The sequence below is a fragment of the Camellia sinensis genome, chromosome 9 (assembly GCF_055761805.1).
Source record: "Camellia sinensis isolate YWXY chromosome 9, ASM5576180v1, whole genome shotgun sequence".
Taxonomy (NCBI): Eukaryota; Viridiplantae; Streptophyta; class Magnoliopsida; order Ericales; family Theaceae; genus Camellia; species Camellia sinensis.
The window spans coordinates 196,803,815-196,818,975 of NC_138969.1; the positions used below are offsets into that span (position 1 = coordinate 196,803,815).

Sequence of the window (15,161 nt, forward strand, 5' to 3'; positions counted from 1 at the left end):
TTCATACATAGCACATATTGGCATCTGAGCTACTTATAAGTCAGATTATTTACTTTTTTTTTTTTTTTTTAATTTATTTGGGTTACATCACTCTCTAACTTTTATTTGTCTTTTTATAATAAATAAATAAATAAATCAGTTTATTTAGCACTTTTCAAAGTAGGCTAATATAAATATAAATTTTTTTATTTTATTTTATTTTAACACACAAAACATAGAAGTATAACATCATATTCTTAGGAGGTTTGACAAATTGACTTGGATAGTATCACCCTAAACCTAAACTTAGACGGATTGAAAAAAAAAAAAACACACGTATCCATTCACTTGGATCATTCAAATGGTCAATTATGTAATGAATTTGTTCAGGTCATTGGATTTTGATAGATTAGGTGGATGTTTGTCTAATTCTAAATTCAGATAATTTTATTATTATGTAAAAATAATGGTTAAAAAATTTATTTATTTATAATTAATTTTACTTGATAAAAAAATTTCATGAGATAATATTTATAGTTTTTAAAATAATAATTTGTATTTTAAACTAATTTTGTATTTATAATTTTTAGAAAAAAATAAATACTAAAAAAATAAAAGTGAAAAAGTCACTGCGAGCGGTATTATGTTACTTTAATTTGGTAGGGCCTATGTATATGCAGAGGCTTTTCTGTTTCAAGTGTGTGGTCTTAAATTTCTTGAAATCCGAGAACACTGAGGTTCACCAGTATACCCACTTACCGACACTACAGGTGAAAAAAGCGCCAACCAGTTTGATTTTGGCTCGATCCCCAATAAAGCTCATTCACCGTCTGATGCTGATCGAACGGCGGGCGACAAAGCACTCGAATATAAAGCCTCCACCGGATCCACCGGTAACGAAATCCAGTTGGCAAACACGTGTCCGCTACCTTCTCTAAGCTTTCATTCTCTGACCTTACCTGACTCTGACCCTGACTATTCTCGTAAATCTTTACCAGAAGCAGACACTGCAGAGGCCAAGTCCAACAGGCCAAGTCCAACTTTAATTTCTCAAGGCTAAAATTCACTACGCGTTGGGCCAAGCCTGACTGTGGGAAAGACTTATCTAGACGAAGTAGAAGATATCAAAGAAGCTCGTGATACAATATTTGAACTCACCTATCAATGTGTCGAAACAAAAGAGCAACTTTAGGAATCATTCTCCAACAATGTTAGCAATATGAAAAATATATCATAAAATTTATTATGAAGATTTTTTATTTCTTCATTAGTGTGTAGTGTTTTATTATATGAATAATCTAAAAGTGGAGAATTTTTCATGATCATTTTTATAATATTTTTTTCATGATCCCTAATATTACACACCATTCTCTCATTGCCTAAGGAACAGAACCATGATACTCCTGCCAATGTGGAGTTGATAGAAGATGAGACCACAAAGAAAGATGAAACCTGAGAGAGTAATTTATATAAAAATTGGGCTGAGCTGGGTAATGGGCCATCATGAGCCGCAATACAAAGGGCTGAGTAAAAAGGCTTTAAAGTTAGTCCGGTCCAAGAGCCCCGAAGCTAGTCCGGCCCGGAGGAGACTTGATGTTAGTCCGGTCTAAAGACACTTTGAAGTTAGTCCGGTCATGGCGTATCTTGGTTAGAACGGTCAGAACCTTACTATTCGGTAGCTCGGTCTGATCACACCATGGTGTGTACATTAGAGAACCGAGATAAGGTATAGCGAAAGGAAGAACCGAACTAAGGATAGTTCGGCCTACTCTGCAGCTCAGCATAACCATGATTACTTCGGTCATATTGGAGTTCGGCCATGATAAAAACCATCTCACTTGGTTTAAGCAGTGAGGGGTGTTGAAGGATAAGCATTATCTTTCAGGAGTATGAATCCTAGGAGGACTCTGCATGGAGGAGTAGAAATCCTACTAGGATTGTGCCACACGAAACCTATAAAAGTTCACAAACATCACCTTTAGAGAGATAACACAACTTTGCTTTCTGAATACACAGAGCTTTTGTCTATTTGTCAAGCTTACTGACTTAGGCATCGGAGAGGTTTCCGGCACACACCCACCGGCTAGCTCACATTTGTGTTTTCAGGTGATAAAGCAACGACGTACGGAGGAGCGCAAACTTGATCAACAAGATTATACGAGAAAATTTATTTCTTTCCCGTGTAAAACCTAACTGAATGAGATGAAACGCAACAGAAGTTTTAGATTTTTCATATTTTGGTAATCGCCAAGTCAAAATTTTAATTTATTTTCAAGTAGCCGTTGTTTAGATGCAGAAATGTTTAGGCTCTTTGGTTTTCAGAATTTGTTTCTTGGGGGGTGGGGGGGGGGGAACTTTTTTCCGTGAACAAATTGAAATGAAAAAAATAAAAAATAAAAAAATCATGGGTTTCATACGGTTTTATCGTTTTTTAGGGCAAAAATAATTTCTAAAACTTCAAAAACATATTTTTAGTGTTTATTTTTGTTAAACAAATTTATATATTTAAAAAAAAAAAAAAACGAAAACTGATTCTGAAATTGAAAACAGAGCATTAGTAACTGTTGTATACTAAAAGGGCGATTATCCAAGCAAGCCAAGCCAGAGTTCATCTTCTTGATACAGAACCTTTGGGTGTATCCAACCAATTTATACTTAATTGCTTATTTTGCTACTCTCTTTTTGTTTCAGTGCTCCTCTCAAACATGTTGCATATGAAGTGAATACAGCATAGAAGTAAGCTGTGTTTTGTGCCTATAATCTGTACCGACCTTTGTAATTCTTCACTGCTTCCATCTTCACTCTTTGATGGTTGTGTACTGATTTTTCGGATTACACTTGCCCGTCGACCAGCATTTTGCTGATGGCCAAAAATTCATTGTTGGAGCATTAGATATTAGATATAGGAATTTCTCAAATTTTTATTCAGATTTGGTGAAATATTTGATACACCGTTACAGATGCCCTTAGAAATGCAAGAGAATTGGTTAAAAAATGTTAGATTAGTATACTTTTTATTTTTTTAATTTATAAAAAATATAAAATGTGAATTAAGATTGAAGTAATATAGTAGAGAGATGATATGACACAAATAAAATAATTGTGATTCAAATAAGATAATGTAAGAAACTCCAAATCTAAAAATATTTCTTTTGAAAACAAATAAATTATATAAGTTCATTTAGTGACTTTTGTTTTAAATTATGTTAAATCTTTTTATGTTTTCGATCTATCTTGCGTAGATGAATTAAAAAAATAAAAAAATAAATTGAAAACACCAAAATAAGTAAATCCTGGACACCATAACTTAAACATTATTGGACAAATTATAAATAAGTGGAACATTTATAAATTAATTACATTAATGTGTAATTCTAACACACATGAAAGACTAACACCAAGCACATAAACTTGTAACCATACGCATAAAACACTTCAACATTGTAAAAATAAAAATATTTTTTCATTACTTGACTAAAATGCAATTTTTCAATAATATTATTGGTGAAAATAATGTACCCACCATTTTTATGTTTTTATTTTTATTTTTATAAAACAACACAATACATATATAACAATTAGTGGTGTAGTGGTGTAGAGCAATGTCCCTCCTTTTCGTTTGTTCTTACACATTTCGTTTGTTCTTACACATTCTTTTGACAATTTATTAGTTAAAAAAAAAAAAATATCTATTTTGCTAAATAAATTTTTTAAAAAATCATTCATTTAGGTATGCTTAGAGGTGGTTTAGAGTTGACTTTTTAGTAGTTTATAATTTTTTTAAAACTTTTTTTTGAGAATCTAAAACTATTTGCATTTAGCCTCCGTTTGGGAAGTGGGTTGGCTTTTTGGATTTTTAGTTTTTTTGGCTATTTTAGCCTGGGCTTAAAAGCTTGGTTTGGGAAGGGCTTTTTGGCTTTTTAGCTTTTTTGAGTTTTTTTATGAGAGAAGAATGTAATGATTATGGATTGGATGTGATGTTTTGTTTGTTATGGCTAAAATAGCCTATTTTGTTTTTTGTGGCTAAAATAGCCAAAAAAGCCTGGAAATCCATTTGCCAAACACAGTAAAGTTGAGTATTTTTAGTATTTTAGTAAGTGAGAAAATTGAGTGATTTTTTATATTTTTTAAAATTTCTGATAAAGAATTTTTTTTTGAATTTTTCGGCAATATGAGATTTTAGTTTAAAAATTAAAAATTTACTAAAAAATTTAAAAAGTCAACAAATATCAAAAAAATCAAATATCTATATTCACTCTATTTTTTGTATATCTTTTTCATAAAAATTTTAAAAATCATTCTAATCATATTAATTTTTTTCATCTCATATTTTAGTTTAAAAAAAATAAAAAGTCACTAAAAAAAAATTTATTCTCAAACGATCCTGAATTAGCTAAAAAAAACTTTGGAATATGCAAAAAAACAAGTAACTTTTTTATTTTTTTTATCAGTTTGTTTTTATCCAATAAATTATTTTTAACTAAAAAAGTGATAAAGTTAAAAAGTTAAATTATTATCAATGATTTGTTTTTTCAAAAAAATAATTCAATTTTCCATTTACACAAAATAATTTTAAGGAGTATTTGCGAATTGACTACTTTAATTTATTTTTTAATTTTTTATAAAAAAATTTAAAAATAAAATAGAAAAATAATGTGATAATTTTTAGTATTTTTTTTAAGGGCTTAAAAAGTGAAATATATATAAAAAAATTAAAAAATAAAAAGGTTAATGCTAAAATTTGTTTTGAGAAGTAAGTTAAAAGTTAATTTTTTAATTTTTTTTTAAAATTATATAAAAATATAAAAAAGTGATATGACTAAAAAAATATTAAGGCCTCATTTGGTAACATACTTTTTAACTTAAGAGTCAAAAAGTTACAAAAAAAAATTTAAAAAGTCAATAATCTATATAAAAAAGTCAAAAAAAAATCTCTCTACTTTTTATATATGTTTTGGTAAAAAATTAAAAAATCATTTCAAACATATTAAATTTTTTTTATACCATATTTTAGCAAAAAAATTAAAAAATTATTAAAAAATACTAAAACGCTTAAAAAACGATTTTTAGGTGGTATTTGGTTTTCATTTTTGGCTAAATAATCACAAAATGACAAAAAAAGTCAAAAAAATTACAAAAAGACAAAAAAAAATCTATCATTCTAAAGCTAAAAAGCCAATAAAAAATATCAAACAAACAAAAAAATTTCAAACTAAAAAATTTATAAAATTAAAAATTTAACTAAAAAAATCATTGCCAAACGAATGCTCAACCGAGTTGCCGAAATAAGGTTAAGGCCTCGTTTAGGAACAGACTATTTTTGTAATTTTTTGACTTTTTATAAAAAGATGTACAAAAAAATAGAGAAGTAATGTGACTAGTTTTAGTTAACTTTTTAATTTTTTGACTAAAATAGTCACTCCCCAAATGAGGCCTAAGCACACTTATCTCTCAAACTTTTATTAGAGGACATTAGAGTAATTTCACTCTCACTCTTAGAATGACGACGTCTCATCGGCAACGCCGACAGTCCCAATGTCCCAATCAACCAAACTAAAAGGCCAAGCCAGCGTCACCGCCAACAGCAACCGGTGTGAACATCAGCACCATTCCTACCAGTGGGTGGGTCCCAACTTAAAAACCAACACTATCCTCTTCTCTCCTTAATTTTTGGATAAATTACAAATACTCTTTTGAGATTTGATGAAAATATAAATTTTCTCTTGAGATTTGAAAAATTACATTTCATTCCTTGAGGTTTATATTTTTATAATAAATTGCTTCCTAAAATTTTTATTTTCATACAGACTCTCCCTTAATTTCTCTTTTGTTATGAAAATTTGATCTTCAAGAGACAATTTATAATTTTTCAAATCTCAGAGAGGATTTATATTTTTATCAAAAGTATTTGTAATTTGTCCTTAATTTTTTTGTGTTTTTCAATGGTTCGTCACCTTGGTTGACTTCCCAATCTCGTCACTCTAGCCTTACCTCAAAACAAAAAAAAAGCCACCAAACAAACCAAATCCACTTTTCTATATATACCTTAATCCTATCTATTATTCATTCCTCTTCTCTAAAATCCACCATTAATCCCAACCTCCAAAGCTCTCTTCACCTTCCATTGTTCTTTCACCAACACAATTTCTTCAACCAAGATCATATAAACCCAAAATGGAGAGGATCAAGATTCAATTTTGATCAGTCTCTGTTCTCACTCTTACCATGAAAGTTTCTTGAACCCAGTCTCTATCTTCACATATAGATAGATATTTGAGCTTTGAGCTTTGAGCTTTGTGCTTTGCTTGTGGTGTCAGCAATGGTTTCTCTGCAAGATTCTCACTCCAATTCAAGTTGCTTTCCCACAACGCGACCCTTCTACAGTCCATCTTCTCTCTCCTCCACCAGGATTCAGAGGTCTCTGGGCCGGTCCATGCGAACCATCCGGTCCAACTTCTATAAAACCGACCATAGCTACTCCTTCCCCGGCTCGACCGTCGATAAGTCGGTCTCCGAGAACCTCACCGACTCCGTCATCGACATGCGACTCGGCGAACTCGCCGCTCGGCCTAGTAACTCGGCGAAGTCCTCTTCCTCGTCTTCCGACGAATTCCTCGATCTCTCTCAAGCCTTCAGCGAGTACTCGGCTTGTAGCAGTGATATCTCCGGCGAGTTACAGCGACTCGCCACGATTCCGATTTCGGAAATCAAACCGGATCCGAACCCGGAACCCGAGATAGAGCCATGTACCGGTTTTCTTGAACGCGAAACGTTCTCTACCGAGATTATCGAGAGTATATCGCCGGAGGATCTCCAACCGACGGTCAAGATCTGCATCGACGGTCTCCAATCGCCGTCGATCGCCGTGAAACGGTCCGCGGCCGCGAAACTCAGACTCCTCGCGAAAAACCGGTCCGACAACCGCGCTCTGATCGGGGAATCCGGGGCGGTTCCGGCTTTAATCCCTCTGCTAAAATGCACCGATCCGTGGACTCAAGAACACGCGGTGACAGCTTTATTGAATCTCTCTCTCCACGAAGAGAACAAGCCTCTGATCACCAATGCCGGAGCAATTAAATCCCTAATTTACGTACTGAAAACGGGGACCGAGGTTTCGAAGCAGAACGCTGCTTGCGCTCTGCTCAATTTGTCTTTGATCGATGATAACAAGATGTCGATCGGAGCGTGCGGAGCGATTCCACCCCTGGTTTCGCTGCTGATAAACGGGTCGAATCGGGGGAAGAAGGACGCATTGACAACGCTTTATAAGTTGTGTAATGTGAAGGTGAATAAGGAGAGGGCGGTGAAGGCGGGAGCGGTGAGGCCGCTGGTGGGGCTGGTGGCGGAGCAAGGAATTGGGATGGCGGAGAAGGCCACGGTGGTGTTGAGTAGCTTGGCGGTGATTGAGGAAGGGAGGGAGGGGATTGTGGAGGAAGGTGGGATTCCTGCTCTTGTTGAGGCGATTGAAGATGGGTCCACCAAGGGGAAGGAGTTTGCTGTGTTGACATTGTTGCAGTTGTGTGGGGATAGTGTGAGGAATAGGGGTTTGCTTGTTAGGGAAGGTGGAATTCCCCCCTTGGCCGCTCTTTCGCAGACCGGGACTGCTAAAGCCAAGCACAAGGTGACATTTTTATTGATTTTGAACTTCTGATACCGATACTGATACATGTCTCGATACTGTTATTTATATGAATGATTATGTGTTTGTTGCTTGCTTATATTAGCTTGATTATGGAGTTGATTGGGTTACTTTGCATTATCATTTGGTAGTTTTTCAAATGGAGTGTCTAGTGTCTACCATCTTCAAGTGAGTATTGTGTGCTAGATTAGAGTGTTAAGTTTTTGGTAACTTGTGAAATTGAAATTCTTGTTTGGATCTTGAATTTGTGAAGGGAAAGGGGAGTAGAAGAAACTAATTTTTTTTTTTTACTTTTATTTTTGGTAATCAATTATACTTTCTTATGTTTCTTGCCTATGTTACCTTAATTATGGAGTTGGGGTTAGCTTAATTTGCATCATCATTTGGTGGTTTCAAATGGGTGTCTTTCAAGTGAGTTTTGTATGCTATATTATAGTGTCAAGTGTGCTGACTTGTGAATTGAAAATCGATTAGGCTGTCCTTTGTTTGGATCTAGAATTTTGATTAGGAAATTTGAATGAAAACAAATATATATTAGTGAGAAAGATAGAACTTTGATAATTACCAATAAGTAATAAAATATGTACAAGTAATTTAATTTTTCTTAAATTTTTTGTTTATCTTGACAAATTCAAGATCTAAGCATAGTTTGCTTGGCTCAAAAATGGCAATTATGCCATTTTGAAATTATTGTACTTACTAATTGAATTATTAGACGTGTTAGGCGGTAAGGAGGAAGTAAAATATCTATCAATTTTACTCTCGGTCATGAAACTTTAAATTTGTTCATTTCTTGTGAAACATCGAATTATTTCACAATTGATTATGAAATGTACTTTGTTTGATGGCGGCATACAAATTTGAAGTATTTCTTTTACTTATTTCGAAATACCAAACAAATTTATTGATTCATTCCGATTAAAAGTCTGAATGGTGGTTAGTCATAGCTGTCTTTGACTGTCTATTAACCAAATATGGAAATAGCAATTAATGATAACATGTTGTACTCTTTTGTATAATTTTGATCTATTGGCTGCATCTATGTTCAAATTTAAGACTATCGTATTGCTAGTATTTGATATGTATTTTGATACCGTTCTTTAATGGTTATTTGGTTGGTTTTGTAGGCAGAGACTTTGCTTAGGTACTTGAGGGAACCGAGACAAGAAGCTTCTACGTCGAGTCCTTGAAGAGAGGTAATCTCATATGAGATGGTTAGGCTCTAATATTTAGTATACTAGGAAGTGTTTTGGTTGTTGTTTGTATATAGGATATATTTTTGATGGTTTGTACAGAAGGGTTGAGAAATTTGGAAGTTTGTGTTAAAAGAATTAATAATTTAGTGGAAAGCTAGTGAAAGTTTGTGTTTAAAGAAGTGATAAATTAGTGGATGGAAGCTAGGGAGGAGAAGAAGCTGACCTTTTTGATTAGTTGTTTGGTTGTTGACTAGCCTAGGGTTTTTTGGGGGTTTTCGTTTTGCTCTTGCTTGACTATTATTTTTGTTGTTGGAAGGAGAGAGAGAGAAAAAAAAAGAGTGGGTTTGGGGTTGTTGATGAGATGATTTGGGTTAGGTTTTGTTTGGATGGACCCAAATTCTTCTTGTAAAAAAGATTTCTAATGGTTTGCCAATAATACTTGTTTGTGGCTGATATCCAGAGATGATTTTTGAGAAAAAATCTCAAAAATTTGTTTGGTTAAAAATTTTTGAAAAATAAAAAAATTTAAAATTACCTCTCGTTCTATTGTACATTAATCAATCATTTCTTTTTGCCAGCTCTTTTTCTTACACTCTACACATTTTTTCTATGCCTTCTCTTTCTCTCACATCATACACATTAATCAATTATTTTTTCTTATATTCTTCTATTCAACTATAAAAATAAAAAAAATAAAAAAATAAAAAAATAAATTAAATTAAATCATTTCAAACTCTAAAATTGTTCTCAAAATATATAATTAAATAAAGTTTTAAATTTTAAAAAGTCTTTCTAGAATACTTTCAAAATTGTTTTACAAAATCATGCATGACTATAATTTTTGTGTTTGTGTTTTGTTGATGTTTTCTTTTTGGGTTGATGAAGATTTGGGTTATGTTTTGTATGGATAATCCAAATTTTGCTGGAAAAAAATGCGGCTTAATTACACTTTGCCGCCTCTACTATTGTTGATTTATCATTTTACCCCCTCAACTTTAGAACTGAACATTTGGGTCCTTAACTATAAAAAAAATATCATACAAATCACTCTCTCCGGAGGAGTGAAAATGAATAAATTTTGATAGCTAAGTGTAATATTATATTGATTTTTCTTTTTTGTGGTTTTTGAGTGGCCCTCATGTGAGATGGAGTGCCACTTACGGATTCTGTTAATTAGATGGTGTTTGGGTGGGTGTGGTATAAACTATGAAGGGGGGTGACCGCATATATATTAGGGGGCTGGATGGACAGAGACCTTATATATATTTAAATTTTTACCAAAGTTTTTACATTATTTTGTATAATTTCTGTGTATTTTATGATTATTGTTTTTTAAAGTCAAGATATGTTACCGTGAGATGTTAACCTATAGAAAGTAAGACTGCAAGGGTAAATAATAATATTAAGAACACAAAATTTGGTCACATAAAATGTGAGAGAAGGCTAGAATTAAATTCAATTATGGAGGTGTCTATATTCATAAATTTGTAAATTTTGACGGAGATTGGCCTCGTTTGGGAATAGGATAATTTAGTAATTTTTTGGTTATTTAGCTAAAATATGAGCTAAAAAAAATTAGTATGTTTGGGATCACTTTTTAGTTTTTTATGAAAAGATGTGCAAAAAATAGAGAGAAAAGAAAATCTTTGACTTTTTAGTATGAGTTGTTGACTTTTTGATTTTTTTAGTGATTTTTTGACTAAAATAGCCAGACTAAATATTATATTTGTAAATTTTGATGGAGGCTAAATTCAAATGTCTAAATAGCCTCCGTTTGGGAAGTGGGTTGGCTTTTTGGCTTTTTTAGCCTGGGCTATTTTAGCCTGGTTTGGGAAGGGTTTTTTGGCTTTTTGACTTTTTTGACTTTTTTTGTGAGAGAGGATTGTAATGATTATGAGTTGGATTTGATGTTTTGTTTTTTGTGGTTAAAATAGCCTATTTTGTTTTTTGTGACTATTTTAGCCAAAAAAGCCTGGGCTTTTTCTTGCCAAACGGAGGCTAAATATTAAATGTTAGGAGATAAATTTGAACTCAAGATTTCTTTTTTGATATTATCTCAAAAGTTTAAGTTATTAAAGAATGAATTTAACAATATATGTCAAGTTATTTAACAGTTTCACGAGACGTGTATCACAAATTAACGGAGTATTGGTTCATTATGTTTGGCCAAGAAAGAAAGAGTACAAATATGATGATGGCATGGACCATTGTAGGGTCTTTTGAACCTGCCAGTCTTTGGCGTAAAGTAATTTCATCATCCGCCAGTTGTGTTTTTGTGTCCTATCAAGGCATGCATGCGTAAGAATTCACTATTCACTTCATTTTTAAACAAATTTTCAAAATATAAATTAGTTTCGAACTTTACTTTTCTCAAACTTGAGTTGTTTTTCAAAATTATGTTTTCAAAACACGGCTTTTAAATTTGAAGTTGTATTCATGATTTCTAAAAATCTTAGTGTTAATTATGCCAAAATTCTTTGGCTATTGGTGAACATTAAGTTACTCCATTTATGAATATGTATATTTTTATTTCTTCAATTATACTAGTAAAAAGTTGTATAAATATGCCTTCATATATGAGAGATAAGTTGATATTCACAAATAGTTAAGGAAGATTCAATGAAATTTTATATCATTACTCTACGTTGAAATTATGTTTCTTTAAAAAAAAATATATATATATATATATTATACTAAGAGTAATAAATTCAAAACAAGAATCTGTTTCAGAAAACAATATGCAAAGATATATATGTCATGGAGGCAGAGCCAGCCAGCAGACAGCCAATCCAACAACCAACCCCACCCCACCAGAGGATGATGCAAGGAGTTGGTATATATGGGCTGCATATATCTTTTATCTCTCTCTTTCTTTCCTTTTTGTCTTTAATAATTAATATATTATTATTATTACAACAATAATTCATACCATTAAAAAAAGATTACTAATAGTACTAAAGCATTGAGAATGTCAAAAAAAAAAAAAAAAAAAAAAAGACATAGATAGTGGGCGGGACTCACTGCCACATCATTAGTGGTGCTATTAGAATACCACTGTTAGTGCTCTTAACTATTTTTCTTATTATTATTATTATTAGTGTGCATTAGCTGGCATGGAATAGCAAGTTTTGTCTCTCCCTCCCTCCTCTGCTTGTGTATATGAGAGAGAGTATAGCTTTGCCATTTTTTGCACTTAGGTTCAGAGTTATTGAATGCTTGTGTTGTTCTCTTTAATGGGTAGTTTGTTTGTCTGTCTGTATGGTACGTCTGTTTGTTTATCTTGTGATCCCTTAGTTCCTCCTAATCACTCTTTTTTTTTTTCAAATTGTGTCACTTAGTGTTAAAAAGTCCTTGTTTTTCTTGTCTCTCCTCCTCTCTTGTCATATGATGATTTGTCTCACTTTTTGTATTAACTTTTTTTAATTTTAACGATGTGATAATATATTAATTTTTTTTGATAGGATATGAAATAGAGGACGAGATAGATAATTAAAGAAAAATGATTAGGAGCTCTAATAAAAAGAGTTCTAATGAACTCTAATAGGAGTGGATTTCACTGTGATGTGATGTTTTGACCTTGGTTTTATTTTATTTTATTTTTTTATTCTTTGCCGCATTATTAGAGCTCAATTAAAGTTTCAGAATTAGTGGAATGTATCATTGTTCTTTTTTTTCCCTTCTCTCTCATGCATCTCTCCTATTCAAAAACCCTTCTCTCCAATTTCAAAGTCCTCCACCTATCAAGTTAAAATAAATTTATCTTACAATAGACAAGTAGTTTGGAACATAAAGATACTCGCAAAGGCTCATGTTATTCCCTTTGAATGGAAAACATAATTGATATCATCGAGAACCAAGAGTTAAAAATTATTTTGCTTATGTGGTTCCACAATGCCCTTACATTTACGAAAGAGATGTAAAAGGTCCGACATCATTCCTCCACCTCCATAAAAAAGCTTCTTACACTAAATATGAGTACATAATAAAAATGCAATACACTTCACAACACTACTGCCCGCAAATATCTAAACCAAAATTTTTTACCTTCCCTAGTTGTGTTCCCCCATTATTCGTTTGAAGAATTTGTTATATTAGTAGGCTATTTTACTTTTTGACTATTTTAATAGGTTAAAATTTGTGTGTTTGAAAAAATGGTTGAATTTTTTTTTTGTGGTTTGATGTGATATTTGTTAGAGAAAAAATAAAATAATTATGAATTTGATATAACATTTTGTATTATTATCTATTTTAATCTATTTTACCTTTTTTTTGTATATTTTAACCAAAAAAAAAAAGCCAAAAACCCACTTGCCTAACAGCGCCACTCAAATGAACAAGGCCACTCAAATGAACAATTTCTGAATAGTTGATAAGATTAAGATTCCAGCATCTGCACCACAATAACTTTCATATGTTATCACTGAATCCAAGACACCAACACAACATGAATTGCTAAAACAATTTAGTACTGCATGGATAGTAACAGTATTGAGAGTCAAAAAATATATACAAACCATTATAAACCTCTCGTAAAGCTAAAGAAAAAACAACACATCTCATGTTCTTTTTAATTTAGATTTATTTTTTTGTAGTTTGATGTGATATTTATGAGAAAAAAAAGTGAAATGATTATGAATTTAATGTGATATTTTGACTTATTAACTATTTTAATCTATTTTGTCTTTTTTTTATACATTTTAGCCACGAAAAAAAAAGAAGCCAAAAACCCACTTGTCAAACAGCGCCACTCAAATGAACAGTTTCTGAACAGTTTATAAGATTAAAATTCCAGCATCTGCACCACAATAACTCTTATACGTTATCACTGAATCCAAGACACAACACAACATGAATTGCTAAAACAATTTAGTACTGCATGGATAGTAACAGTATTGAGAGTAAAAAAATATATACATATAAACCTCTCATAAAGCTAAAGAAAAAACATCACAAGCCCAGGCGGTTTTGCCTGTTCTTGAGGGTCCTTCGAAGTAGAGGGAGATTGGGCGGATGGGCCTCTGCTCTGGTTTCTGTTATCAGAGGAGGAGGAGAGTTCTTTGTCAGTATATAAATTGTTTATATTATTTTTGTGTATCCCTAATCTAAGGAAATCGTCTTCCCTCCAAACGGAAAAACAACAATTTTGACATAACTCGTACTGAACGCAATTTCGACTTACAAACAAAATATTATTTTCTGCCCATTTTTTTACTTCTTCATTTAAGAAATGAAATGAATTAAAAGGGCTAGTATATGGGGCCTCTCTCTTTTGTAATGATCCCTGGAAAATGTTTTTAATTGGGGGTATTTTGTAACGTAATCGGTGGGACATCTTTCTTTACAGAGAGCAAATAATTGTTCCTCCGTTTCTGCTTCACCAAGTATTCCCTTCCAGAGTCCGTCTCTGTTTTTCGAAGGACTTCTCCCCTTAGATGAAAATTCTCCCCATTCGACGAACTCGCCCCCTTTCTGTATATACTGTCGACTTGCTGTTGGCGAGTGGAGTTTTTCTATATTTGGATGATAGGTCCTCCCATTGGTTCCAGTGAGATCGAAAAATCTCGGGTTGGAGGTTTGGATCTTTTTCGTGCATTGAACCATGGCATGAAGGTGAGGGTTTCCATCTTCATGGAGCTCCCTTGCGACAAGTATGTAGTATGGCTGACAGGTTAGTTGGAGGAGAGATTGGAGGAGTTCTAAGAGTTGTTCTTTTGGGCATGGGCATTGTGGGTAGGTGAGGAAGACATTCTTGGCATAAAAACGGAAAGAGGCTTGGCGAGGCATTATTTAGCTTATTTAGTGATTAACACTTAACTTACACAAGTGTGAATGTTGTTTGTCGAGGCTTTATTTAGGGGGAGGTCACACCAGCTGGGGGGGGGCGCTATATATAATATTACTAGCGCCCCCCTGTTGAAATTGTACCCGATAGGCAATTTCATCCGTCGATGGACGTACGGATGGTGACGTGTAAGGTGGAGATTAAATCCGTACTCACACCAAATAGTCACTATTTGGTGTGAGTGGTGTGAGTAGACGTGGCCCGATCTTGTCCACCCACGTGTCAAGATCGTGGTGGTTTTGTTTGGAGATAAAGCAAAGGTGCACAGAATTCTGCGTGAATGAACAGTAATGGGCGGGAATTCAAATTTTAAATTCCGAATCTCCGCATTTACAGCTGTCTATATATCTGGGTCCAGCCTCAGATATTTGTTGGTGGAGAGAGATAAGAGAGATATGCTTTTGCAGTTGGAGAGTTATTACACTGAGGTGATTTTCTGGTACCTTGTTTCGTTCCTCCTTTTCTTTCTGCCAATTTTGTCGATTTATTTGGTATGCAATGTTGT

The 15,161-nt window shown here is 33.0% G+C and overlaps 1 protein-coding gene across 1 annotated transcript; it reads left to right on the forward strand.

The window, feature by feature from the left end:
* The first annotated feature begins 5,683 nt into the window (after nucleotides 1-5,683).
* Nucleotides 5,684-9,267, forward strand: LOC114270801 (ARM repeat superfamily protein). The gene is made up of 2 exons (XM_028212391.2): nucleotides 5,684-7,600; nucleotides 8,746-9,267. Exons 1-2 carry the CDS (start codon nucleotides 6,299-6,301, stop codon nucleotides 8,806-8,808), a joined length of 1,365 nt encoding a protein of 454 aa, XP_028068192.1. The 5' UTR covers nucleotides 5,684-6,298; the 3' UTR covers nucleotides 8,809-9,267.
* The last annotated feature ends 5,894 nt before the right edge of the window (nucleotides 9,268-15,161 follow it).